The sequence below is a fragment of the Etheostoma spectabile genome, unplaced genomic scaffold (assembly GCF_008692095.1).
Source record: "Etheostoma spectabile isolate EspeVRDwgs_2016 unplaced genomic scaffold, UIUC_Espe_1.0 scaffold00000125, whole genome shotgun sequence".
NCBI lineage: Eukaryota > Metazoa > Chordata > Actinopteri > Perciformes > Percidae > Etheostoma > Etheostoma spectabile.
Window position 1 is genome coordinate 5,678 of NW_022602555.1, and position 26,809 is coordinate 32,486.

At 39.4% G+C, this 26,809-nt stretch overlaps 1 protein-coding gene, 1 long non-coding RNA gene and 1 pseudogene across 2 annotated transcripts; 2 read left to right on the plus strand and 1 right to left on the minus strand.

The window, feature by feature from the left end:
* Window positions 1-551: 551 nt before the first annotated feature.
* LOC116674393 (uncharacterized) lies at window positions 552-3,688 on the plus strand. The gene is made up of 6 exons (XR_004328090.1): window positions 552-606; window positions 1,376-1,445; window positions 1,579-1,659; window positions 1,863-1,971; window positions 2,338-2,425; window positions 2,833-3,688. It is a non-coding gene; the product is annotated as an uncharacterized LOC116674393 (long non-coding RNA).
* A 5,132-nt stretch (window positions 3,689-8,820) lies between these two features.
* LOC116674395 (C-C motif chemokine 19) lies at window positions 8,821-12,582 on the plus strand. The gene is made up of 4 exons (XM_032506882.1): window positions 8,821-9,070; window positions 10,708-10,831; window positions 10,944-11,058; window positions 12,119-12,582. The coding sequence occupies exons 1-4, from the start codon at window positions 9,010-9,012 to the stop codon at window positions 12,149-12,151; spliced, it is 333 nt and encodes a 110-aa protein (XP_032362773.1). The 5' UTR covers window positions 8,821-9,009; the 3' UTR covers window positions 12,152-12,582.
* A 7,331-nt stretch (window positions 12,583-19,913) lies between these two features.
* Window positions 19,914-25,963, minus strand: LOC116674394 (iporin-like; annotated as a pseudogene).
* Window positions 25,964-26,809: the final 846 nt, after the last annotated feature.

The following is a 26,809-nucleotide window of genomic DNA, read 5'->3' on the forward strand; positions in this document are numbered from 1 at the left end:
GATGCTTCTGAGCAAAATCAAATGGCAAGAAAGCAGCATGACAAATATGAACTGAGAGGCTGGTGATAAGGAAATGGGATGCAAGTAAAGAGGTGGGCGGGGCATAGTCAGGTGTATGGAGGGAATTTCTGAGAGCACTGGTGAATGGATGGAAAATGGCAATGAACGCGGGTGGAGATTGGAGATCGTGGCTGAAGAGGAGAAACAGAGAGACTGACTGGGAGCATGCTCATGGTCCCTGTGGTCTAGAGGTTAGGATTCCTAGTTTTCACCCAGTTTGCTTGGGTTCAACTCCTGGTATGCACTGAAAAAAAGGAGACTGGCCTACTCTTGGATTTATGTAAATGTCTTGGATGCATTTAACACAATTAACTCATGTTTTAAAGTTAAACGTAACTCTATAGTGTAGAAACTACATAATATGCAAAGAGGGCACGTGAATTTGTTCAGATCATGTTGGCATGAAGTGAGTCAATAAAGAAGCGATGTAATTCTCGTGATACCGCACGTGATCTCGTCTGGCGCGCTTTACATTGTTGCCAGAAGAAGCAGCAACGGTCACATCAAAGGGCTCGTCGTACTGTACTCCACGCCACTATTCGGTCGGTAAGTATATGGATTTTCTAATTAAATACTGTTGATAAAGCTCAGCAAAATGTAGTTTAATGTCTTGAGAGTTACTACGTAACGTTAAATAGGCACCGTGAGTTTCTTTGCTCGCGCTATTTTATCACCATGTTTTATTTGAATTAGCTAGCTAGTTTTTTTGCGCGGGAGCCGTTCATCTTACATTTAACTTTGCGGTGTTCATTAGTCTGTTTCTGTTAGTATTGGTTTGCCAACTGACTGTTCAGTTACATTGTGTGTAAATTGCACCGTGACCGTAGTGTTAGTAAGATTTGGCCGTCGAGCAGCCTTAGCTAACGTTATCAGCGACATTAAGTTAGCGACGACACACACACACACACCACAACACACACACACACACACACACACACACACACACACCGTGCAATGGGACCATGAGCAGACGGAGAGGAAATTCAAAAAAACACATTAACGGTCTGCTCTGTGTAACGCAGTGGTAGGAGCCTAATAACCACGTAGTGGTGGCCTGCCACTACTTGACGTAGCCTACACAACTCTTTTTGGGACACAAGCTGCTGGCTTTGCACGGTCAGCCCAGTGTTTGAACATGGAACATGGTTAGTCTCTGTTCACATTAGAGAAGGCAATAATCACATTCATTATTTGATATTTTACAATGTTGTATGCAGTGTACCTAAATAAAGTTGCCAGTGAGTGTACACCTAATGTATGTTTCTTGAAATATAGTTTTGTAATGACTAGATTATTTTTTCCTGTTTTGCTGCAGATTGACAGACAAACTCAACTCTGCATTTCACCTGGAGTCAGTTGATGGATCGTGGGCTCAAGTTTTTGTGGTGAGACCAGGATGTTGTATTTGCTCTTAATTTTGTATATAAATATACATTTTAAATATTAAAATGTGGCCTGCTTGAACCGTGTTTACCCTAATTTTGAATCCTTCGTTGTTTCCACTTTCACAATGAATAGGGCTAGAAGTTTAATGAGGTTGTAACGTGAGTGTTCTCGGATTGCAAATTTCAAACAACCGCCCTTTTTGATGCAACGGAGGTAATAAAAAATTTCTGCCTTGACTAGTTGTGTAATGAAATGTGTGAAAGTAATGCTTGACTTTATTAGGATGTGTTTCAAATATTCCATAGCAGAGCCCAGATGATTAACCATGCACAGTACACGCCATGATATGGCGGGCAGGTATAGATTTGATGTTAGAAATGTCTTCTAAATTCTGTGAAAATATTTTCATGTTTCAGATAAACGCAGAGTTTAAGAGCATCCCAGCCATGCCTCTACAATCAAAGTGTTTGCAAAGCGGCCGGGGAGCAGGGAAAAAAGCTGAAAGTCATATCTGCCATGATGACAGTAAGAACCTTCAACTCTACATTGTTTAACTATAAAGTGGATCTGCATTGCATTAGGTCAGTATAAGATGTATATGCAGCATTGCTGAGCGCAACTCCCTTACCTGTGAGTACTGATTACTGATACATTTTAATCATGCATTCACTGTCCCACTGTGAGAATTTTTTTTCTTCAAATATAAAAAAACATATATGTATATACATCTCATCCCTGGAGATGATATAAAGTCCAGTCCAAACAGGTAGTCCTGTTGTTTTATAGGTACTGGTGTCACATGCTGACTGAAGTCAGTCTATGATCACTTTCTTCTGTGCTACTGAAAATTTGAGTTCAATAATCTTTATTTTCTTTGTTTTATTTCTTAAGGATGACATTGATGCCAGAAGGGAGTCCCACATTAAAGGACTGCATCTATCTGAATGAGAATCCCAACGTCTTGGAGCGGGAGTACACGGTGAGATTATAACAAATGGTCAAAACAGTCCACTTTTTTCTCCAAAGTCCCCCATTATGAAAGTGAAAAACAACCTATTTTGACCCCTCTGACACATTGTCTCTTACATTAGGGAATAAGGCAGTGTGACAAACAATTCAAATTTATTGAAAGAAGGAAAATTCCACCATCTTTCTACACTACACTGACCCTCATCTGACAAGGGCAGAATTGGGACTTGGATAAATCCAGGTTAATGATAAAAATCCAAGAACATGAAAACAAGTTCCAGAAAAAATGTAGATGAAAATTCAATCTTTACATTAGTTTGTAAAGATTGAAGGCTCCTAGCAATTGCTGCATTCAAATGCAATCAGTTTATTTTATTTATTTTTAAAGCTTCAAGAAATGTTTTTATCTTTAACCAGGACATGACTGAGGCCACTGCGCTGAGTGCCATCATGAAAACGACAGTGGGAATTTACGTCACCAAACAGACGCCAGGCAATGACTTTTCTGATGTTGGCATCATCATCGAGGGTGTGGTGGTTCTTCAAGATTTGGACAGCATGGCCCATCAACAGCCTTGCTGTTTGGACTTTGTTACTCTTTGAAGATGAGGTATCCGTTACAGCTCCGCTACACTTTTGAAGGGATTCAAAAGGTTTTAATGGAGTTGGATGTGACTTAACTCTCAAGGAAAGCCCAGAGCTTAAAGACAGACCTGGTCCAGTAAGGAGAGGTCCCTGTTGTTGTGCACGTGAGGCCAAGTGTTCGTTCCTTTACGGCCATGTGGACGGGCCAGTTATTTTCCCCTCTACAAGACTCTGATTGGCAGCATTCTTCAGTCTTAGTTTCTATCTGTCTTACAGGTGAAGGGATTGAGAACTGTACACAGTCTGAATACTGCCATCAGGGCCGTGTGAAACCGGATCTTTAGGTTAATTAAGTTGCAGTAAAGAGTTTTAATACTTCTAAGAATACAACTCAGACTTGGCTCTTATAGGGAACATTTTTTCTTTGTGTGCAGCCCCTACCTGTGGGACCAGAGATGGTTTATGCTTATGCAAGCCAATGTATGTACAGGATGAATTCATGGCCGGACTGAAGGCAGCGTAACATTTTTGAAATATTTACCTGTGTCTGTAAGTGACACTTAAACCTTGAATGTCAGTTAATGACCAGATTCTTTGTGAGTGTTGGAAGTTGGGCTCTTGAATAAAGGTTTTGCAACTGCAAATGCAACTGGTAAAAATGGGTCATTTTAATGATAAAGAGCGTTAATAGAAAGGATTAGACATTAAAATAAATGATTGCTGGAATGGTAACTCATGTTTTTGCATTTTAAATCTGTTTTATAGTTACATTGAAGTGTTAAATTACAATTGTTACTTAATTTAATCTCGACAATAGAGACCTTGAACATTATGTTTGTATTGTTCTCCTCAAAGATGGTTGTCAGAAACCTTTTTCAAAAGAAAAATGTCCAATTTCCATTGTGACTGTGAGTTGGTAAAACACTGAAAAACTGACGTTACTTGTTCACTGTTGAATTGTTTTACAGTAAAACAGTAATGTCAGTTCAATTCTTTACCTATTGTCACTGCAGTGAAATTAGACATTTTCTTTTGAAAGGTTACTAGTGGTTACAGGCAACCATCTTTAGAGAACAATACAATCTGTTTTAGTGCCAAAAAAATAGTGTAATTGACACTAGAATATACTACTATATATTATGAAAAAAATTTGTAGTATTTAAGTGACCAAATAGTATTGGAGTAAAAATTATTGAATAGTGTTGAAATAACGTGATGAAATTGTGAAGGATTAAAATGTTCCAAGAGCTCAAATTACTTTATCAAAACATGTTTCAGTCACTCTGTATCAACACAAAATACACAGGTGAATTGAACATGAATACCTTGTGTTAATTTAACTCAATTGTTTAATCTGCTGCCAAAGCAAAACAACTGTGTGCAACCAATGTCCACTATTGAATTAAGTTAATCCAACATGTTATTTTTTTCAGTGTGGTAAAGGGATGTATTTGTACTCAATTTCTTTGTATTTTCAAAAGGTAGACCTTTTTTCAGTTTTCCCTCATTTGTATTAATTATGAGGTTCAAATACTCAATTTGGTTCACGTTAGATTGCTACATATCGCGCACCAGCTATCCACAGAAGGGTTACCAAATAGGGGCTTTGGTTTGGTTTAGATAATTTTTATTTGGGAGGGGGGGATTTGAATTATTGGCCAGCATTAGTTAAAAGACGGCACCCAAATGTCCTGTAAGTACTGCTTTTGACAAGCGGATGAGGTTCCGGTGTGGTGTTTGGATCAGTGCCAGGTGTGCGGAAGACCCAGGCCCCCAAACTGACTGCCGGGGGAGAGAAAGAGGGAGCGCACACACACACACACACTAGACAGAAAACAACAAGCATACTACAGATAAAGACAAACAAAACAAAACATGCACGATCACTCACATACAAGTGTCACGGCTGGGATTCGTGATAATTTAGGGTTGTTTACTTATTTCTGAATATTGTGAGTGATGCGCAACCGTTAGTATTAACAAGCAAACACTTGTGAGAATAAGCTGTTATTGAAAGCTGGAAAGAGGAAATCTTTCTAACTTTATTTGACCTTTTGATCTTTTTATGACAGGAGAGAGCACAGAGCCCCAAACTGCCATCAAGGCCAAAGAACAAGCCTCCCAATGGACAAGAGTATCCTGTGCAGTTTCCCACAATGCACGTGGGTCTACTTTAGGTCACCACAGACCAGACAGGAATAAGCCACAACTCCCTGAGTATCTATTTACATTTACATTACTGCAGATGTCCCTTTTAAGCACAACACAGCAAAATACACTGCAAAGCACGAAAAGTGAAAGTACTCATTGTTATTGTATAACATATTTGTGTTATTGTATAATATATTTAGTTCATGTCATTTGAATGTTGCACTTGGTTGAAAGGAGCTTACATTTGCCAGCTGAGCTGAAACAGTGTTATTGATGTTAGATGTGTAATTAAGCAACTCTTTCCTATCTTGTCAACCACATCTACTGTATGAGGTGATGATGTCTCAATGTTGTGTTTACTACTTGTTGCACTGCATCAAGTGGCCGGTGAATCTTTTGTAGGTTTAAATACCGGTATATTTAAATTTAAAGCTTTAGTGCGTAACTTTTTTTATATTAATGAGCATCCATTACATTCAAGCCATTGCTAAATGAGTTGCTACAAAGCTGATTAAGGTAATCAGCTCCACAAAACTCTCTCTGTACATCTCTGTATGGCTGTGTTCAGAAACTAGTGTCGTTTCTGCAACTTTCACACGCACAAACTCGAGTGAATATAATAATCTCTTCTGAAGAGTCCATCATGTTTTTTTAATCCTCCTTGGCTAATTGCAACAGCGAAATCACGGAAGGCTTGTATCACGTGGACGTGCCGACAGTGTTCCGTTACTTAGAATTCCTTATGGGGGTGACAGAAACTACGCACTATAGTTTTAATTTCACGTGTACTGTATTTCAATCAAAATACCCATAAAAAAACAGAATTGAAAATAGATTTTTTTTTAATTAAGCTACATGACCATTGAATTTGACCACAATGTTCACAAGACAGCACCTTTGATATGTTAGCACAGCGATTATTATAGACAAAAGGATTCCATTATGGTCTTCAAAGCCACCTTAGGGAAGGTAAAACATGTCTTGTCTTGTCAGAATAGGATGTGGGTATGTAATGATAGGCTCACTCTTGAAACACTCAACAAGTACTACTGTCTGACAACAATTTAGGGCCATCAACTTTTTTTTTTTTTCTTCTTCCCGTAACTGCTCCAGCAGGGAAAGTCCGTGAATGTGAACTCAGCAAACAGATATGGCATACATCCAACAAGTGACTTACAAGAAATGAAAGTTTCTTTGTAAATGCTCCATTGGCACTTACAGTGTGTGGCTAAACAAACGTGTGTAAAGTTATCCTAGAAGTTAATCTGATAGCATACACATTGAACAATGGTTACTTTTATGTCAACACAAAAAGACCACAGTTGTCAACTTCCTCAGTAAGGGGGAAGAGAAAGTTGCTCTTTACAGAGAAACGTGGTGGTATTAGCTTCACTGGAAGCAATGTTTCATCAGAGGGATGTCACTCATCTTTCACATAGGAATAACTTAAAGGAAAATTGTGTAATAACACAAGTGTTTGATCTTACTTTGGGTTTGGATATGTTTGCTAACAGAGGGTTTCAGTAGATTTAACAGATTAACATCTGATGCAATGGGATCATACCGGCATTCGTGTGAATATCTTTTTCTTAACGGGTTTCTGTGATGTTTTCTGTTAAGAGTGTTCACTTAGTTATGTTTCTAACAACATTAAAGTGACAAACCACCTTATCTTGTAATGAGGAAATGAAAATTGCTGGTAAAGACATACTGTATACATACATACTGTATATCATAAATAACAAAATATGTTGTTAATACAATACAAGAATAAGTTATTTTTAATTTAATTGGTTTTTAATTTAATTATAGGAGAACTGAGATTGTTTGTCTTTACGGTAGCAGCAAAATCTTGCTGAAGAAATCTTCACTTTCTTTTGGAGAGCAGCCACTTGAAGGAATAAACAATTTTTTTTACTTTAACATTTCTAACAATCTAGACAAACTTTCCAGAACCTTAACCAATTGCTGTTGTTGTCTAAACCTAAATTGTAATTTCCCCACTGGGGAATCAATAAAAAGTATAATTCAATTCAATAAATGGACGATACACACCAGGACTCAGAACATAAAGCTGTGTCCGCTGTTCCTGCGCTTTGTACACCCAATGTCAACGGCCTTAGTATGAAAAAGATATTGTACTTCTTATTACACAGAAAACATTAACACCCAGGCAGCAATGACATTTCTTGCACTTTTGGCAAAACATCATTTTTAACAGATGGGAATTTGTAAAAAAAAAAATTAGAGTAACAAAATCTTATAGGGATCTTCCAGGTTCATGTGTTTCTCTGAAGGTGTTATTTAAGGAGCAGTATTGGATTCACAATAATTCCTTTATAATATTTAAGATATATTTGGTTCAGTTTTCTTGACAGTAGAAGGGACAGGAATCATTGCAAAACGTGTGATGTTATGGTCATGTGTTGTACTTCATAGACTGCTCTTGAAACAAGGTGGGAAATGTTACAGTATTTAGTTTCACAACAGCCAGCAGCAAAATCAACTCATGAGAACTGAAACCTCCAAAAACAAACCATCATCTTGACTTTACCGTCTTCTGAGCTGTTTTGTCTTCTTGTTATCAGTCAAGAGACTCGACTCCATTATTTATGGTTGTTGGAAACCCCTATCTGCCATCGTCTGACTTTACAGTAAATGTGTTAACTTTTTGTTGATCTGGAAATTTCATCACAACACATTTGGGGGTGGGGTTTGGGGGGGGCATAGCCAGGTGAAATTTTCAGGCCATGGGACCTTTAAAAGGGAGCCACACTTGAGTTAACAAGCATTGCCACATTCCATTTTGGCTAATCATTTATCCCACTGTGGGTAATATCTAAGAGAACGCCGACAACATTAAACTATGGAGCGGTCACTTGTATTTGCAGCTGAAAGAAGAAAGTTTCTTGAAAACTGAGTCAAAAAACAGTATTGTTTAATTCAGCATGCAGTAAAACAAATGGAATTCTTTACTGTGATCAATAAGAGTAATAGCATTAGTGTTAGAAGAGTAGTATCCGAATACTGAAATCAGTTAAAGTCCATTATGCAGTATCTGATTTGTGGTTGTTTTCATAGCTCTGCTTTTTTCAGAGTGAACATGGAAAAACAGCACTGAACACTTGTTTGTCATATAAGGCAAGATTTAAACTCCGTCCTTCCCACATTGACGGAGTTTTGTCTTCAAAAACGCTTACAGTAGAAGCCATAAATATGCCAAAAGCTCCCACGTGGCACACAACTGAATCTTGGTTTTTATTCATTTTACCGCTTTTCTGCAATACAAAGTATACATTTGGACAACAGTCTAAGCCATATGCCACAATGATGATTATGTGTTAGTTTCGCAGCTTAAAATTAAGTATCCGTCAGTGTAAATCAGTTGATCAGTGGTGTCAGGTTGAGTCCCTAACTGCTGGTATTTGTTCCGAGATTAGAGAAGTGTTCCTGTGACCTGGAGGTGGCCCAAAACTGTTCCTGTCACCTTAGAATAGGAAGGTCAAAAGGAGTGCTGGGAATTAAATTGTGATCTGCTAAATATAGACAAGAAGAGGTTTGTTTTGTATTCCTGTTGGGAGGGGGTTAATATGTAGGTTTTAAGTTCGAGCTTCTCAGTTCATGATGACTCCTGAGAGGAGTGACCGGGTGGCCAGAGGAGGAGGAGGAGGAGGTGGGGTCGGCAAAATGAAAAGTGAAACCAAGTGGACACTGCTCACAGCATAAAAGAGCAGCCAAACCAGACAGAAGCAGTCACCACACCTCATTAGCCACCGCAGGTGCTGAAAGGAAGAACAGGCTCAGCCAATCAGCCTCCAGAGAGACGAAGAGACGAGCCCGCAAGCTCAGCAACCAGACATGGCTCCGTGGGGTGACGCCAAGTTCTTCTTCTGCATCCTCTTCATCACCTGCTGCACAGGTGAGATTCCTTTCCGGGCATCCTCCCTGGATCATCATCAAACTGCAACAGTAATGCCTTTATCTTTCATCAAGTCATTTCCAAACTAATCTCAATACCCACTTGGAACAGCTCCAAAAAAAAAAAGAAATGCAGTGGTTTACAAAGTGAGCAGAAAAAAGAGAAAATTCCTAAATAAGGCTAAGTTTGAGGTTTAATTACACATCTATTGTTCTTTACTGGACTTGAAAATTCCTCTTTTCCATTTAGAGTTTAGCAGTTTCTAAAGTCTGTGAAATTCACCTCACTTTAAAAGTTACTCTCATCTATTTCTTTAAGTTCTTCTTATTTTTCCAGTATAAAATATAAAAATTGTGCCTGAAAGAGGATTACAGTTTGCTGTCTGTAGCATATGACACCCTCTGTAATTTGAGCCTTAATCCAGATATGGAAATACCATAAAAGACTTAAAGTAGCCGTAGCAGTCGTGGAATTAACAATATGAAAAAAAACATAATTATAGAGTAAATAAAAGATAAACATTATATATTAGGTACAATAACTGTTGAGTAAAGTAAATTAACCTAGTCAATACTGAAATCTGTGCAGTACTGAACAGGGAAATTAAAAATGTCTTTAAATCGTTTTGTTATGTCTGAATATGAGTTATCAGCGTGAAGGAGCAGAGTAAACGAGTAAGGCTGTGGGGAGGGCGTGCTGCTGGTTTTCCCCCCTCCTGGGCTCCTACCTTTAATGAATTAATAGGTGAAGTTAATGGTTAACTGCTGGAAATCCCGGTTAGGTGGAAACAATGTGGCAACAAAGGTGACACAGCATTGTGTGTGTGTGTGTGTGTGTGTGTCTTGCACTTTGTCACAGACAGGACATGAATACATCCTGTAGTAGCAGCAGTAGTAGTATTTACAACCGATTTCCTCCAGGATTTTCCTCCTGGGAGTTGACTCCAGTTTCAAGAATTTAACTCATGTTTATTTTACTTTTTTTGTATCGTACTATAGCTGCTACAGTTTCATCACTCGAGTTTGTCGTGTCAACATTTGACGAGCTAGAAATCTTTTTATACTTCATTGCAAGAGTGCATGAGTTACATTTCCAGTTGCTTTAAAATATTTACCAAACTATTTTGAAATGGAAATAGGTACAAATAAGCCGTTTTCAAAAGTATTAAGAAAACTCTCTGGAGCTCTTGGGAGCTCTTGGCCTCCTGTTTCACACGAGCCGCTCCAAAGAAATCCTGTGACACCTGAGACATCTTTTGAAGTCTAAGCCAGTATTGTGTTCCTGCTGTAAAACCTCACCGCTCACACGTTTAAATGGCCAGAGAGTTTGAGCCTGACACACCCCACCATACACCCACACACATGCAGAACAGCATAATAACCTCATAAACAAATGACTTGTGCATGTAAGTTTTGCACTTAAGTGTTGTGGTGGTGACTTCTTTTGCACTTTTAGTTTTCCCTGTGTTTAATTTTCATGTTTTTTGTAAGTAAAATCCTGTAGGTGAATCAAGTTATGGCTTCAGTTCAACTGCAACTGACATGTATCACCACAGGGATTGCACCATTTGAGTATGAAACTCTCTCTGGGCATATAAAAGGTGGTTGTTAACTAACCTGATCCTCTCTGTCTTTCAGTGACATTGGCTCAGATACCCATGGACTGCTGCTTGAGTGTCAGTCACAAAACAATTGACAAATCTAGAGTTGCAGACTACCGTCGACAGATCAGCGGACGTGGCTGCTCTATTGATGCCATGATGTAAGTTCAGGTTGTGCAAAGTGGATGATGTTTTTTAAAATCTGTATTTTATGGGACACGCTGCAAGTTATCACTTGTCTCTTTCTGACCTGGGGATTTGGTGTTCTTGCAGTTTTGTGACCAGACGCGGCATGAAACTCTGTGTTTCTGCTGACAAACCGTGGATCCAAGAGGTGGTGAAGCATGTGGACACCTTGAAGAATATTTGCAAGAAACACCACTACAAGGTAGAGTACTTTGCCTCTAGATCAGTTTTTTTAAACCAAGGACCCCTGAACTGAAAGAAAGATGGAGCAGGGACCCCCTACTGCATATAGTAGTATATAATTGTATTGAATATGATTAAGTTGCATATTAAAACTGGGCCTACAAAAGCATGTAGGGTGGCCTAAAGCCTTCATACACATCTTTTTTGGTTGCATAGAATACTAAGCTATAAAATTACTACATTTTATTAAAACTTTACCTGTAGTGCAGTAAGCAGAGGGCATTTATGATCGCTAATAACATTTCGGATTCATGTAAAAACATTTTAATTTTGGCAAAAAGACTTTCAAAAATCATTTTGGAGGCCCCCCTGCAGTGACTCTGAGGACCCCCTAGGGGCCCCGGACCACCTGGTGAAGATCCCTGCTCTAGATATTATGCTGCTCTGCAACCTAAAGGGCATGGCCTTTATAAAATTGTTGTATTAAACTCAATGTTAAAATCTAGCGCTCACGCTGAATTTCCACTTAAAAACAGATTGCAGGGTGGCCTTACAGTTCCCCTGGTAGAGCTCACGCCTCCTCCTCAGTCCTTACCAGCGGCCTGGGTTTGAGTCCAACCTGGGTCCTCTTAGCTGCATGTCATCCCCCCCCCCCCCTCTTTCTTTCCTGTTTTCTCGTCACTCTTCAGTTGTTCTAAATAAAATGGAAAAACACAAAAATGAAACCCAGTTACTTGACAACTGTAATAAATTTCTCATTGCATTACTCATTTAAAAGTATGCATTACTTTATCAATTAACAAGCTGCAAAAGCTAACTGTTAAATTACTTGTTACATTGCTTTCAGCTTTTAAACAACTTCCAAACTTCACATAGCATACAGAATACGATACACGTTAATGTCCCCAGGGTGAAAATTTAATTTCACGTCCCTTCATTTGTAAAATGTTAACCATTTCAAGAACCAGAACTTCCCCAGCCATAACCAAGAGAGGGTAAACAACGGCACATATCAATAAAATAAACAATAACTACAATTTAGGAGAAAGTTGTTTCTAAATGTATGAGTGTGTTTGCAGGGCAAACGCTGCCTTGGAGTGAAGCATGAGTAAAGAGAGAGCGACATGTGACCCCTTCAGCAACAACAGCAGCAGCAGCAGAGCCGGAGTGAACCACTGCAAGTCAGCGGGGAGAAGTGATGGATCAAACCAATAAATAAACAAATAATCATGGGGATTCCTAGGACTACCGAGTGCTTTTTTTTTTTTTTTTAACCAATGTATTTTCTAAAATTTCGTTTGAGTCACAATGAACAGTAAACATTTTGAAGGATTTTTATATATATATATATTTTTTACTGACAATTCTGTTTTAGAAGACCAGGATTTCTGGAAGAAATATAGGAGTATAACATGTGAAAGTTGTAAGAGTGAGTAGCTAACTAAACTAACTCTGAACTACTCCGGCAGCGGCAGGTTGTTTGTCTTATGAATTTATTTGATTGTTGTCCTTTTTCAAAATAAAGCCATGTTTTTTCAAATCCGGCGCATGTCTAGCATTCATGTTTTTCCTTTTTGTTTTGTTTTGTTTTAAATCCCTCAACATTTTTGGTTGCACTTTTAGGTTTGGTTAGGTTTACGCTGAAACTATAGCATGATGTTTATTGGACAAAGTTTCAGAAATTTGTCCGGTGCCATGATACAAGTACAAACACACATGTGTATGGATTGAAGGTTGAATGACATAATCTATAGATTTTTTTTTCATAATGATAAATGTAATATGTAATGCACTTTACATTTGGAGTAAATCTCAAAGTGCTACAGTTAAGATCATAAAAGCATGGTAAGAACATCAATATAAACTACAAATAGATAATGCAACAACTTTGTTAAGTAAAACTCATAGTTTCTGCCAAAAAGTCATTTTTAAACATCTCAATAGTTTGAAGATACCTCATGTGGTTGGGGAGGTCATTCCAGATCCGAGGAGAAGAACAGAAAGCCCGATCATCCGTGGTGCTGGGCTGGTCGGTGGGGGAGAAGGAGGCGGTTTGAGTTTGTTGAGCGGCGGGATTGTGTTGTAGTTAGAGGGGTGAGTAGTAAAGGTACAAAGCATGGCAACTTTGACAATCCAGCATGGAGTGAGTGGAAAAGGGCCGGGTAAATATCAGCAGGGCTGATTAGGAAAGTGGAGACAGGATAGCAGGTGGGTTGGGAGAAGGCCTGTGACCGCGGACTGGAGGGAAAGGGGTTACTGCGTTGCAGGAGGAAGCGTCTAGATGCAGGAGTGATGTATCTTGGCTCGACGGACGGAAATGTTTTGTCCAATACTTCAGTTTATGACCAAACCCTTGTGTTTGGTGCAATTAGCAGATGTAAGCATGCTAACGTGCTAAACTAACAGTGAACATGGTAAATGTTACCTGCATCAACATTAAGTGTGCATTATGAGCATGTAAGCATGCAGACGTCAGCATGGGACTCGCTAACATGACTGTAGACTGGTTATAATAAAACCAGTCTAATAAAACCAGTCTACAGCCATGTTAGCGAGTCATTAGGCGGATATTTATAGAAGCCCATTTCCACTAATGTGATGAAAAAAAGATGAGAGCATTTCTTGAAATGACTTAGCATTTCAAAGTGATTTATTGTATTTTGAGAAAGTTCCTTATTATTTTTGCAATACTAAGTCGTTATTCCAAGATCATTCTGATTATAATGATTTCAGTGTGATTTATGGTTCCAGGCTCCACGCAGAGTTTTTTGCCACAGCCTACGTACAGTAAGTGCCCTGGAGTTTATACTGTGCGTCGAGACGGCATGTGTGTCTGTGTGTGTGTTTGCGTGTATGAGCAGTGTGTGGCAGAGCGAGGGAGCGAGCGTGAGAGAATGACAGGGATTAGCTTCAGAGCGAGTAGCGACTCTAGAGTCATAGTGAGAGACACAAAGTGTCTCCCCTGTGCTTTCGGACCACGGTGGGAAATCTGTAGCAGGAAAAGTTAAACCGCTCCTTGATTTCATCTTGTTTATGGAGAAGGAGAAGCAGGTAATAAGTAGGGGGAAAGGCAACGCTGCTAAGACACGGCGTGCGTAGCCGCCACGTGTTGTTACGTTTTTCAAGAGGTGCACGTCAGGCTACGGCGTATGGTTCGGCGTAGGTCCGTGTCTCCACGTACCTACCTATGTTGCAACGGCGTAGATTTTACGCAGAAGTATAAATCACGCTTTTCATTACATAACTTCTTATCTTATTCCTTTCTTTTACTAGCAAAAATGGGCTTCCATACAAATTGACCCTCTTATCCATAATCTTTTGTTTTACAGTAATGTTTGACTTTTGAAATAATCTACAGTTTACTAACACTTGTTCTAGCTACAATATTATGCAGTGTTTTGACTTTGGATCCTTGCTATTCTCCATCACAAATAAATAAATGAATAGGCCTATGAATGAAATAATTGTTATAAAAGATCTGGCAGATCCAGTTTGTCTGAGCTTTTGAAAAGCTGCTGAGTTGGTATCTTTTATGGGCTTGCACAACTCTCCTTTCATAGTAACTGAAAACCTTTACAAACTTAAGTCCATGAGCTGTTAAATGGGTGTCACTGTTGAGGTTTTGTGTACATAACATACAGAAAAGGACATTAATACTCGGATTGTAAGATTAAGTTAGAGAATGCACAATATATTTGGAAGAAGAGCCATCAGGAAGGCAAATGTGGGTTGAATGTCTTGTTCAAGACAACAATGTTAGTTAAAGAAAATAAGGGTTTTGTCTAGATGATTGATTTCCATCAGCTCGAGGTTCCCACCATTCCAGCAGACCTAATACCAAATCTTTAATCTGAGACGGTGAAAGGCAATCACTCATTCACCTTTTAATGCTTTTAAAGTACTACATTTCACATTTAGGGGTGTTTGGCGGAGTCACTTGTCCACAGTTTATGTGCCTAAATGAATTTCTAATATCTTTGTTTATTCCAATTTTAAGTGCACAAGATAAATCCCAAAAAGAAGTGCCAGGAAATTAGTGGAAGCTGTCCAATGGAAACCACCAGGAAACTATGGCGAGGGGTTCATAAGAAGGTGAAGGAATAAAGGACTGTCTGTTTATCAGCTCTTCGATGGCAACACAATCGCAACACTATTCTAAGCATTGTCTTACAGTAATATCCCCTCATTGCAAAATCCACCATGCCTTACTTATAATACAAACGGATTTGGCAGACCCCTATGAATGATGTAGTCTATATTCACGATGTTCCAATTCCGGGTTTGCTCCGTTGCCGTTGGAAATTCCGCCGGATTTCACTCTGTTCAGCTGGATGTCCGGTTGGCCTACCTTCCGTTTTGTTTGTGTTGGAATTTTGAACTCGGGTGGATTTATGAGGACTGTGGTTAACTGCTCCTCAGATCTCTGCAGGTTAAACCAGACAGCTAGCTGGACCAGGGGTCTTCAACATCTTTTAGGCCAGGGACCCTTAAACTACTACACCTATTAAATACAATTGAGTTGCATATTAAACTGGGCAGAATGGATGAAAAGAAATGGATATTATTTATGCATCAAGCTTAATGTTAAACATCCATCTGGAAAGCACAGTGACTCCTTAAGCTTAACTGTATGGCTACCATAGTTACAGTAAGCTTATCCTCAATGTGGACATTTTTTTTCTTCACAAACAGGCCAATTTATCTTTGCTGTTAAAATTTTGTATTCATATCAGTGTATATTTTCACACTTATGTTACATCTTAGAATAAGAAACTTTAACGTAATTTGGTGCACCCCCGGCACCAAGATCTCTGAGCTACACTCTGTCCAATCTGAGTTTTATGTTGCACGACTAAAACAACTTTTGAACATACACACGTTCTAACCATAGAGAATAGATTATTGATATACAGTTTGTATATTATTGATATACAGTCTACATAATTGACATACAGTCTCTATTCTTGATATACAGTCTATGGTTCCACCAAAACAAGTTTCTTCCCGAGGCTTTTTTACAGCAGCACCGTGGCTTTCCCGGTGCTTAGAAACGCCAAGAGATCTTTCTTTAACTGTCTATGCAATAAACCAGAGCCCTTTTTTCTCCCATCCCATAATGCTGTGTGCAGCCAGACCCTCCTCTGGAGTGATGGGGGAGGAAGGTCTGGTGAAGCGAGATTTTTGAATGATGCAACCCGTCTTATGGATTTCCATGGGAAATATGACTTCACTGTTCAGAAGAATCCGTGTATTTCCTTGTTCCTTTGTGTGTGTGTTAGATACGTCAGATCGTGTACCTCTGGACGTGTTTCTGCAAGAGGGATTCATAGAAATATTATCAGCAAGTAAACATTTGTGTAAAACCTGAACATTTTCAGATACGCTACATGGCCAAAGGTATGTGGACACATGAAAACAAACCATAAGTGATAATTGACATTTTTTTCCAAAACCATAGGCATTAGTCTGGAGCTACAACATCCCCCCCCAATTTCCCCTCTTCTGCAGAATTTTCGGCAGAGTTTAATGACTGGATGAATGTTAACACATTGTCGGCAGAAAAACAGTCCACTTAATTCTGCATATTTTCATACTGGATCACTTCTGAAAACTCTAAAGTTCTACATCTTAGACCAATGACATTTGCACACAACCAACTGGATAATCTTAAAATGTTTGCAGTTCCTTACAAGTTAAAGAGGGAAATTGATAGTTGTTTACCTGCTCACACAGCAGGTAGACTTACCTGACAGCAGCCAAATACCACCTTGGCTTTGTTCAGCCTTTATTCAATGAACAGATGATACCTTAAACGTAACCTCTTGAGCCCTCAGTTCCTTTAGAATGCGTCTTTTAAGTTAGAAAGAACCATTTTCCCACAATAAATGAACTATTATTTGCTGTATTGCATTTTATATAACTGGTGAACCTGCTAATCTAGGCAATATGATGCTAACATTCAGTGAAATATGCAAGCCCAAAATACCTCATTTTTGCTCGTGGTCACAGCATAACACCAATTGCACATATCCTCCATGTTTGTGTATAATTTTATACATATTTAATCAAAACTCAGCAAACTGCTTTGTATCTTTGGGAAGTTTGAGACCATTATTAGAGATAAAATAATGGGTTTCAAACACACAATGCAACATGCAATTTATTAATTAACCTTTTGGTCACCATAACCCATAATGCTAAGCTAACATTATCCTGTGCAATTCAGACCTTAGTTTCACAGTAGATACAGACTGTTAAACACTATCAAGTGGAAAGGCAGTAGTCCACATGAAAGAGAAAGAATATACAGTACTTCTAACATTGTGTGCCTGCACTGTAGTAAGTTGGCAGAGAGCAAAAGACAGCCTGAAGATTTTAAACTCAGTGAACTCACATCTGATCCAGCTCATTTCTTTAAAACCTCAGCACCACCCTGTGGCTGAAGTGCATCCTTACCCGTCGACATAATGTAGTCCGATGTTTTCTTTGATTTACACAAGTGGTTTGTTTCATTTTGGGTGGAGAAATAATTTTAACAGTGAACAAGAACAAAAAGACACAGGAGCCATTACAGTCTGTGATCACATGAGCACTTTGTTATTGAACATCCATAGTAGTTTGATAATGTCATACGTACACGTCATATAGCCTGGACACGGAGAGAAGAGCAGTGTCACTGATGCTGAAGGTATTTACAGGTCGAGGAGGCAGCCAGGGAGAGAGAAAGCAGATACAAACTGACCAGAGAGAGAGAAAGGAGGCCTCACGGCTTCTTTTTCTCTCTCTGTGTAGCATTTGAAAACACATTTCAACAACTGAAATGCCAAATGAAAAGAGAATCGGTCTCTGCCTCTTGCCCCTGCACCTCCACGTCTCTCTGGTTTTATGACTACTATGTTTGTTTTTGTCTGCCCCATGTGAACTCTGAACAGGATGTCAATGAAAAGCAAACTGCCTGCCTGGAGGAGCCAACATGATACCACTCATCACACCTTCCACTACCAAGGCCAACCTTCATTATGTTTGTTAGCACTGAAACTAAAGCTTATACTCGCTTCCTGTATTTATCATAAAATGTATTATTAAATCAGTAATAACATTCGTACATGTAACTCTATGATGGAAATTAATAATTAAAGGATTTAAATATATATACAGTTCAGTGAATGCTGAAATTAAATGCTATAAAAACTGTACAATGATGAAAAGAAAAAGACAATAGAAACGGTAAAATTATATCCTATGTACGCTTTTCAAAAACTACACAAGCATTCATTTATTTAATAAATGTACACTGATTTAACCCTTTTATATTGTGAAATATTTGGAGTATGCATCAGTACACACTCAACATCTATCCAGGTTTTCAGTATTTAGCCGTAATTTTAGTTCTTCGTTAAATCATTTTTGATCCTAAGGCCACATTACATCTGGGCATTGAAAGGTGCCATGTCCTGTACACAGAAATGCCCACGTCGCAAAATGTCACAAAATGTGTTGGGGTTTCCCTTTAAACATCAAAAAATATCACCTCTGTAACATCTCTATACTTTTCATTAGTCAACAGCAATCTTTGTAGACATAAATCTGGGGAAATGTCAAGTTTGACACGTCATAGCATATATACAAAATGTAACGTCAGAAAAGTATTAGGTCACTAGCCTTGAAGTGTCCAACAGGGCAAGTCTCCCTTGGTTTCCTCAAGCGCTTTAAGGCATAAATAAGATAATTTACTCTCTAAATGCATATAATTAGTTAGCATGTTCCAGGCTGGATCCCCAACACATTCAAAAAAAGGCCTCCATACATCTCCTCAGCTATGCTTTGCTTTCATTGGACATCCTTCCCTGTTTTTCTGCAACTGTCCATTTAGGGCGTGTTTCCACTACGTGGTTCCTCCTCGACTATACTCGCCTTTTTTGGTTTTCCATTACAAAAAAAAGTCCCTGGTACCTGCTAACAGGTACTTTTTATAGTACCAACTCAGCCCAAGGGGTACCAAAAGGTGACATGAAAACCTGCAGACTACTGATTGGTCGGAAAGAATCGTCACTAATCACTGCGTCATCGTCGCTAGCGACAGACGGGGGGGGGGGTGTCCTGAACAAACCCGCCATGTGGAAGTAGTTTATCCAGCGGTGTTTTGAAACTAAATTTGTCTTCTGGCTGTGGCAACGGCCACAAATGCCGAGAATCAAAAACAACACACCTTCGACGTTCTGTGTGTGTGTGTGTCGCGTTATGTCACGCCAGTTTCCTGCTATGACGACCAGCCACGTTTGCCTGAGGCGGTACCAATCTGCAATGGAAAAAGGACGGGGCGCCAAGTTGAGAAGAGCAGTCGAACAGGTACCATGTATGGAAAAACGTCATTAGATGCTTACCTCTGCTAACTGAACTAAATACATAAATAAATAGAACTCACCACAGGTGTAAGTCATATTTTGCATTTACAGAATGTAGCATTAGATCAAATGCACATGTACAGCTTAGACTGCAGCCACTCGCTTGAATGTGTCCTCTTCAAAATACATTAAGTGTCCTACTCTCAATGAGAGAAACCACATTTTTGCAAGGTTACATGCACTTAAACAATGTCAGCCATTGATTCATGCTAGCTGTGGCGGGTGTTGTGAGAAAAGAAATAGAAGAAGAAAAAGGCAACTTGCTTGTAAGTCGATCCATCCCTTTGTCTCCATATAAGCAGGCTTTGCCAAGCAGCGATCAAATAAGATAGATGGAGAATGGAAACAGATTTAAACTTGTCCTTTTTCCTTCTTTTCTCTCGGGTTGAACAGCCATCGAAACAAACTCCTATGTGGTTTCTACTGTCCTAATATTTATATGCTGAATCCTGAAAAACTGGAGAGGACGTGGTTCAAAATGTTTTTTGTCTTTGCTTTTACATCAACCACATTAAATCTAATTAACAAAGCAAGGATTCACTGGTTTCTACACAAAAAGATAAATCGGCACCAAGTAAGCAACAGGACACCAAACAGCCCCCGGCGTTGGTCTGAGCACTGTGTTTAGAGTGTGGAACAGCTAGGTGAAGGTATACACAGTACAGCAAAGTGCAGCTTGGCATGTTATAATATCCTATTATGAAGTTTACCAACTTTAAATAGCCCCTCCTTTTTGTCACAAGTATAGATGGATGATATAGAGACTGGACAGTCCCATAGTTAAGCTAGTAGCGGAACTTTACGCAGAGAGAGAAGCGCGTGTTGGAGTGTCTTTGGGTGTCCTGTCTGGTCTTTTGGTTTTTGAATGTATGCATGCATACTTGTCTGGATGTACAATTGAAGTAGATGTTAGTTTGTGTTTGAGCCTGCATGCTTCCCTTTGCATGTGTCTGTACATCATCTTCATTATCTTCAAATTTACAATGTTTTTTTTCATCCCCAATGTACAGTTATCTCAAAAACAGGTTTTTGTTTCAGTAGGTGTGTGGCAGGGATACCCTCCGTCTCCAAAGCCGTTTGCCTTCATTTTGCATTAATTCCTCTTGGAGCAGCATTAGCTCATAGTCCAGTGTTGTCCCGGCTGTCCTCCATGCTATTGAGGGTAACATAGATGATGGGAACCAAGCCTTGGGTGGAGCCCAAGGAGCACAGCAGCCAGTCTGGATCGGCCTTGCTCAGGACCAGCAGGACATCACCCTTGTTGAAGCTCAGCTGGCCTGGTTCGGTGGCTATGTGGTGGCACAATGCTCGGACTTCACTGTAGAATGACGGAGGACATGGGGAACAAAAACTGTTAGTAATTGGACAGACAACAGGCAACTAATTTGATGGTGGTGATGAAGTTTTTTTTTAAAGCAAATATTTCCTTGTTGCAGCTTCTCCATTCTGATGATTTCCTGCTTTTCTTTGTCTTATGTCATAGAAATCTGAACATATTTCATTTTTGGACTGTTGGACATCACCTGGGGATTTAGAAAACTGTTGTGGATATTTTTCACTGTTTTTATGACATTTTGAAAACTGAATGACTCATCCACTAATCAAAAAATAATTAATTTGATGTCAAAAGTAACTTTATACTATATTTTTTTTGTAGAACATTTTTTTACGATTGCCTATTCAATTACAAAGTGAGCTACACACAGTTTTTTTGACATTTTGGATTGTTTGAGAGAACGTCTATATTTTATATAGTCTTTTGTGTTTGACCTTGATGATTTGTGCTCTTTTGAAATTTACAAAGTCTCTGAATTTTAGGAGCCTTTTTATTAATAAATGGACGGTGAGTTGAGAATTCTTATAGCTTTCTATTGAAGTATAAAATTGGATGAATGGATGAATTAACAACACCTTACTATCTGCTTACCATGGAGACTGTTGTCTGGCTTCAGTGGGTTGGCTTGAGGTTGGTGGAGGTGTGGCTTGGGTGTGAGTGGGTGTGGCTGGAGGCTCTGCCTTCTTCCCACTCCCAGCGCCAATAGTCAGAGCTACAAAGTCAAGAACAGAGCTATCCAGAGAAAGCCAACCTGATGGTGGCCTGAGAAAGAAAAACACAGTGCGGATAAATTTGAAATGAACTGCACCGATAGCTAAATTAGACTTTGGTTGAGTTTTTAAATTTTTTAGATGTGGCTGATGTTAACATATTTCTCTTACTGGCAACAAATCCCACAAAAAGATGCAAAGCCAAGCCCAATAATTCCAATTGAAGACGTAAAACAGCTTACACATGTATACCGGTAGTTTCATTTAAAATAAGGCTTAGTTCCTAAAACAGCTGGGCACTGTAGGATTTAGTTTACTCATACAGGAGAAAGTAGTGCATATTTTTGTGGTCACATTTTAATTTTATATTCAGAAAAAATGTAAACATAACATTCACGAAAAGTTACAAACAAAACACTGGGACATAGGAATGCGTCCCAGGGCAAGAAATATTCAATTGTCTTTTAAATTGCGCTAGTAACTATTTATGGAACTATAACAACGCCAGTAAAATAAAATCAAAAGTGTGAGTGTTCATGGTAATAAAAGGTACATGTCTCCCAGTGCAACAGTGTATTTTTAATAGTTTTTGGACAACAATAGAGCTTTATGGCACAGTGGAACACAATATATCAGGCTTTGATTAACACATAATAAATTGTTAGTAGATTAATTAATTTTTTTTTTATGAGATTTGTTAAAGAAAAATATTGAATATCATGGGACTTCTCCTTAAAACTTACCTGGTCTTTGGAGCTTTCGCTTTCTGATCATGTGCCTCCACCCTCGAAGGAGACCAACACTAGATCCAAAGAGCCTGCCCCATCGCAGACTCTGTCCCTGTGTGTGGCTCTCCTCTTGGGCTGCAGCTTGACTTCCAGTCCCTGTAGCCTCCATAGGTTTTGTCTCTTTGTCCTGGTTGAGAACAGAGTCTGGTGGGCTGCCCATCCACGAAGGCCTTCCCCGGATCCAGCTGACTCCCCGCTAGAGCTATTGCTGCTTTCCTGCTTCTATACCCCTCCCCATCTTGGCTTGACTCTGCCCCCTCCACCACTCCTTCTCTGGTGGGCGGTAGCTGGTTATGTCTTCTTTCTGACGACTTCTTCCTTTTCTCAGTCTTAACAACTTTGACCCCTCTGTGGATTGGTCGATGTAAACCTGGGAGGACTGCATGAGCTGGTACCACCAACCCGCCTGTCTCTCTTGCCGCTGACGCCCCTCCTCTGCTATATCCTTCTCTTTTTCTCTACTCCTGTCCTTTTCCTGTCCGTCCTCACCTTCTCCTTGGCTCTCTTGTCCTACGCCTTTCATTCTCTGTCCACTCACCCCCCTCTCCTTCCAGAGATTGGCAAACCCTACTTCCATCTGGTCTGGTCTAACAGACCTGGCTGTCATGCTGTCAGTTGTTGCCACCTCACTCCTTAACCTTGGTTTCACTCCCGCTCCCTCTCGTCTAGATCCAACCCTTCAATCCTCGGCCACGTTCCCTCTCGTCTCAGACCCGCCCTCTCTTTCCTCACCTCTGCACTTGAGTCTCTGACCATCTCGCTAACAGTGGTGCTCCATCCTCTCATGAGCTGGAAGGTAGAACGAGTTGATTGGTCGACACTCTGGCCTGCAGTGCACAGCTGCTCCTTGCGACGGAGATGCTCCTGGCCCTTTTGGAGTAGATGTGGCTCAAACAGCAGGTCCAGGTCAAACGGGAGGAGTGACAGTGGCTGCAGCAGCAGGAGTAGCTCCTCAAAGAGTGGCTGGCATGGCCCCTGTGACAGGGGAAGGAAACCCCATGGGTTGTAGTGGGCTGCTATAATATCTGACGAAAGTGAAACAAAACAGGAACAAGATTTAGATGAAGCAAGACTGTGGACATCAAATAACTATCTCGGTATCTAAAGCTTGATAAATGGTACAAAGGTTAACAGCTGAGTCTTACCTTCATGTGTGTAGAGGTGATTAAACCAGAATTCCAAAGATTTAAGGCTAAAATACAAGGGGAAACAAATGATTATTTTTTAATTGCAGTAGCATAAATGCATCATCACTCCTACAGGAGAATGTTAGGCATTGTTACACTCACAACTGAGTCTATCATTCACCAGTTGTATGGTTTGAAATTGATCTGGTAGAATAAAGTCTCTCAAAATATAATAAGCTAACATGACTGAACCAAGATGCCTTTTAAACACATGAGTCAGTTATAGTATGTAACAAAGCATTTAGTTTAGCAGATACTTGCACCTACATGCAGGTGTTATTTTTCATTTTGCAACGAGTTACTATAAGAATCTGATGTTGCGAATCAATTATTTTTTCCAATGGGAGTATTGCTGCAAGACTAATATTTACTTTTTTTAACTTAGTTTTTGGTTTAAAACTATTGATTATAGCTGCTTTAAAGATCCTGACCCTAGGATGAGAACCATCACTGGAAAGAATATGTGGATGACAATGACAGTAAAAACCGGGATAAAGAGAAATAACTCACTTGAGCAGGCCGAAGATGAAGGCGTTGAGTCTCATTCTGTGGCTTGTGAGCTCAGAGTACTGGCTCACCTTGGAGAACAGGCTGTGGAGAACACGTGTTGACGGGCCTGACAGAGACAAGCATACAACACATTTTCACTACGTTATATGTTACCCAGAAGCAGCTAATTACCTCATATGATTACTATTACTGAACATTATTTATTTGACCAGATATCCTCCATATGCAGATAAAACACTGGATGGTCAATACATGTACTGTACATTTCAGCACTAAAACTATTATAATACATTTATTCTGTTAGTTTGTAGAGTCACATATATGAATTTTACTTATTTTCCTCCTAGTTTAATACTGCTTGTATTGTTCTTAACAGCTGTGTCTATTCTAATATTTTTTCACCTTATACTCTGTTTTGCTTTATTGTATGTCTTTCTGCTTCTGTGTTGTGTCTTGTGCTAAATTCTGCGTTGTGTTTTGTTCTTTTCTGTTTATGTGAAACTTTTTTAACATTGAGGGCAGTAGACTACAGATGAAAAATAGCTTTTTGGCTAATTCTGGCTTTTTTAACCCATGGGAAATCATGTGTTTTATTAATTTGCACTTTCCCATTTAATAATATAAACTAAACTGAACTGAACTGCGGAAGCTTACATTTGAAATGCTCAATATTATACCTTTTCTGACCAGGAAACTCTTTTAAATGTAAAAGGAGGATGATGGGATGATGGGAAAGATTTCTACATTTAAATTATAACCAAACACCATTTGTGGCTTATTTTAGACAGTGACAGTGTGTTATGGTTATGGTTATTTAAACATGTATTAAGCATGATACTGGTACTTCTCACTGCCTCACTAACGTTTTGATGTGTAGCCATTTTAACTGGCCCTCAGAATGAGGTTCTCACCCAGCTGTGTGGAGGCCTCCACCAGGCTCCAGGGCTGACAACGCCGCTGTCCGATGATCAGGTCCAGTACGTAGGCCTTCAGGCCGTCCTGCAGCACCTCATGCAGAGCCGGGCAAAGGTACTTCAGGATGAGGTGACCCACGTTGGGACTCACCCAGCTGTTTCCCAGCTTAGCCTGGCAGGGTTGCAGAGAAACATTAGGGGATAAAGAAAATGAAAGTGAAACAAATCAGGGAATTGTGTGGCAAAATGTGGGATCTTATGGGTCTTTTTTTCCTGCCTTTGAGCATATAGTCATATGTAATAAAGAAAAGTAAATATATCATGTGTTCATAAGTTTTAAATCAATGACTGGTGATAAGTCTGTAGATTCCTGCTTTTTAGTTCTCTGGATTAGACTGATCTGCAACCCAGTTTATCAGCTGTCTTATCAGCTCTATGTAAATGAACACATTATGTGCCAGTAATTCAGTTTCCTGACTGAAGCCAGTGAAGAAAGCAAAAGTCACAAGGGACCAAATACATTTCTGAAAATGTTTATGGTGTTGGGTCCATGGCTTATGTACTGTCTAATTAATAGAGTAACTGTAAAGTCAAATACCTCAAATAATCTTAAGGACATATGAGTCCTAAACATGATGTGGCCGACATTAAGCTTGAATGCATGTGCACTACACACCTAGGAACAGGCAAAATATTTTTAAGATGAGGGCTGAATGAACATTTTATACACCAACATAATCGCTGCTGATTGCATGAATGAACCAGACAAGGCAAAGACAAATGGTGATTCAAGTAAATGGATGGCCATGTAACTTACCATCTGAAAGGTTTTATGTTCTTTTGTACTTTACAACACTGAAGTGGTGTTACATATTGTTGTGCAAAGACTAGTATGACCTCCAAATCTTGGCGTGAGCTTTAATCCGCCAGTAGAGTCACCCCTCAATTTTAATCTTGTCAATCAGTAGTCATCAATCTGATCCACCAAAAACATTTACCTTTACATCTGGATCTCGACTGGTGCGAAGTGTGCCACGATCAGATCCACTGCTGTGTTCACGGCTTTCACCAAAACTGATGAAATAAATAAAGTTTGTCAATTATCGTTTTTTATAGTTACTGCGTCTTTGCAATGAAAATCATTTTATGTCAGTGTCCTTTCTTCTTGTAAGATTCTACTATTTGGTTTCTCTGTTTTAACCTCCTCTGAACGACATGAGACATAAGGTCCAAATTTAATACAAATTATCAGTATCCTTCACTGTTGTTGTGCTTGCAATCTGGATGAATTGATTGCTAGCTTTTAACATACATGACAACCAAACTGTGCTTCTTGGCTAGTGCATCTGTTAGATAAGTAACGCAGTGTACCTAGAGCAAAGGTAAAAAAGGCTGTGTAAATCTGTCCCTATGGGCCCTGCTCAAGCTCACTTTAGCAGTGTGGATGTGGGTAACGTGCAGGAAGGTAAACCTGGATGACAACCTGTTGCCTCAAGAGACCTGAATTACACTCCTCAGTGTCAAGTGGCCTTTCTGCAGTGAAAGGCACTTGATTTATGCACCTGTCAACAACATCATTTTACCCTGTTTCTGCTTGTCAACAGAAATGGGATTTCCAAACCGTAATCTGTGATTTTTATCCGATTCTGTCTGCGGTGCAGCAGTATTCTAAAAAAACTATTGTTGCTCACAGTACAAACCATGACTTAAATGTCATGACTTAAACTTTTGTACACCGATGTAATAAGATATATGGTATGTGCAACATATTAATATAATCTATTATATCTATCTAATATGTAGAATATAAGAAAGGAATAAAGTTTAGATTCAAAATCCCTGATGGATGCAGAGAGATAGAGACAGTAACAGAGACAGACAGGAAGTCTGGAACTAAATCATGACTAACAACTCCATTGG

Bases quoted from the DNA above. Each gene is read 5' to 3' on its own strand.
- LOC116674395 (XM_032506882.1), top strand. From the start codon at position 9,010: ATGGCTCCGTGGGGTGACGCCAAGTTCTTCTTCTGCATCCTCTTCATC. The intron at 10,832-10,943 runs GTAAGTTCAGGT...GTGTTCTTGCAG, and splicing joins TGCTCTATTGATGCCATGAT to TTTTGTGACCAGACGCGGCA. The intron at 11,059-12,118 runs GTAGAGTACTTT...GTGTGTTTGCAG, and splicing joins GCAAGAAACACCACTACAAG to GGCAAACGCTGCCTTGGAGT.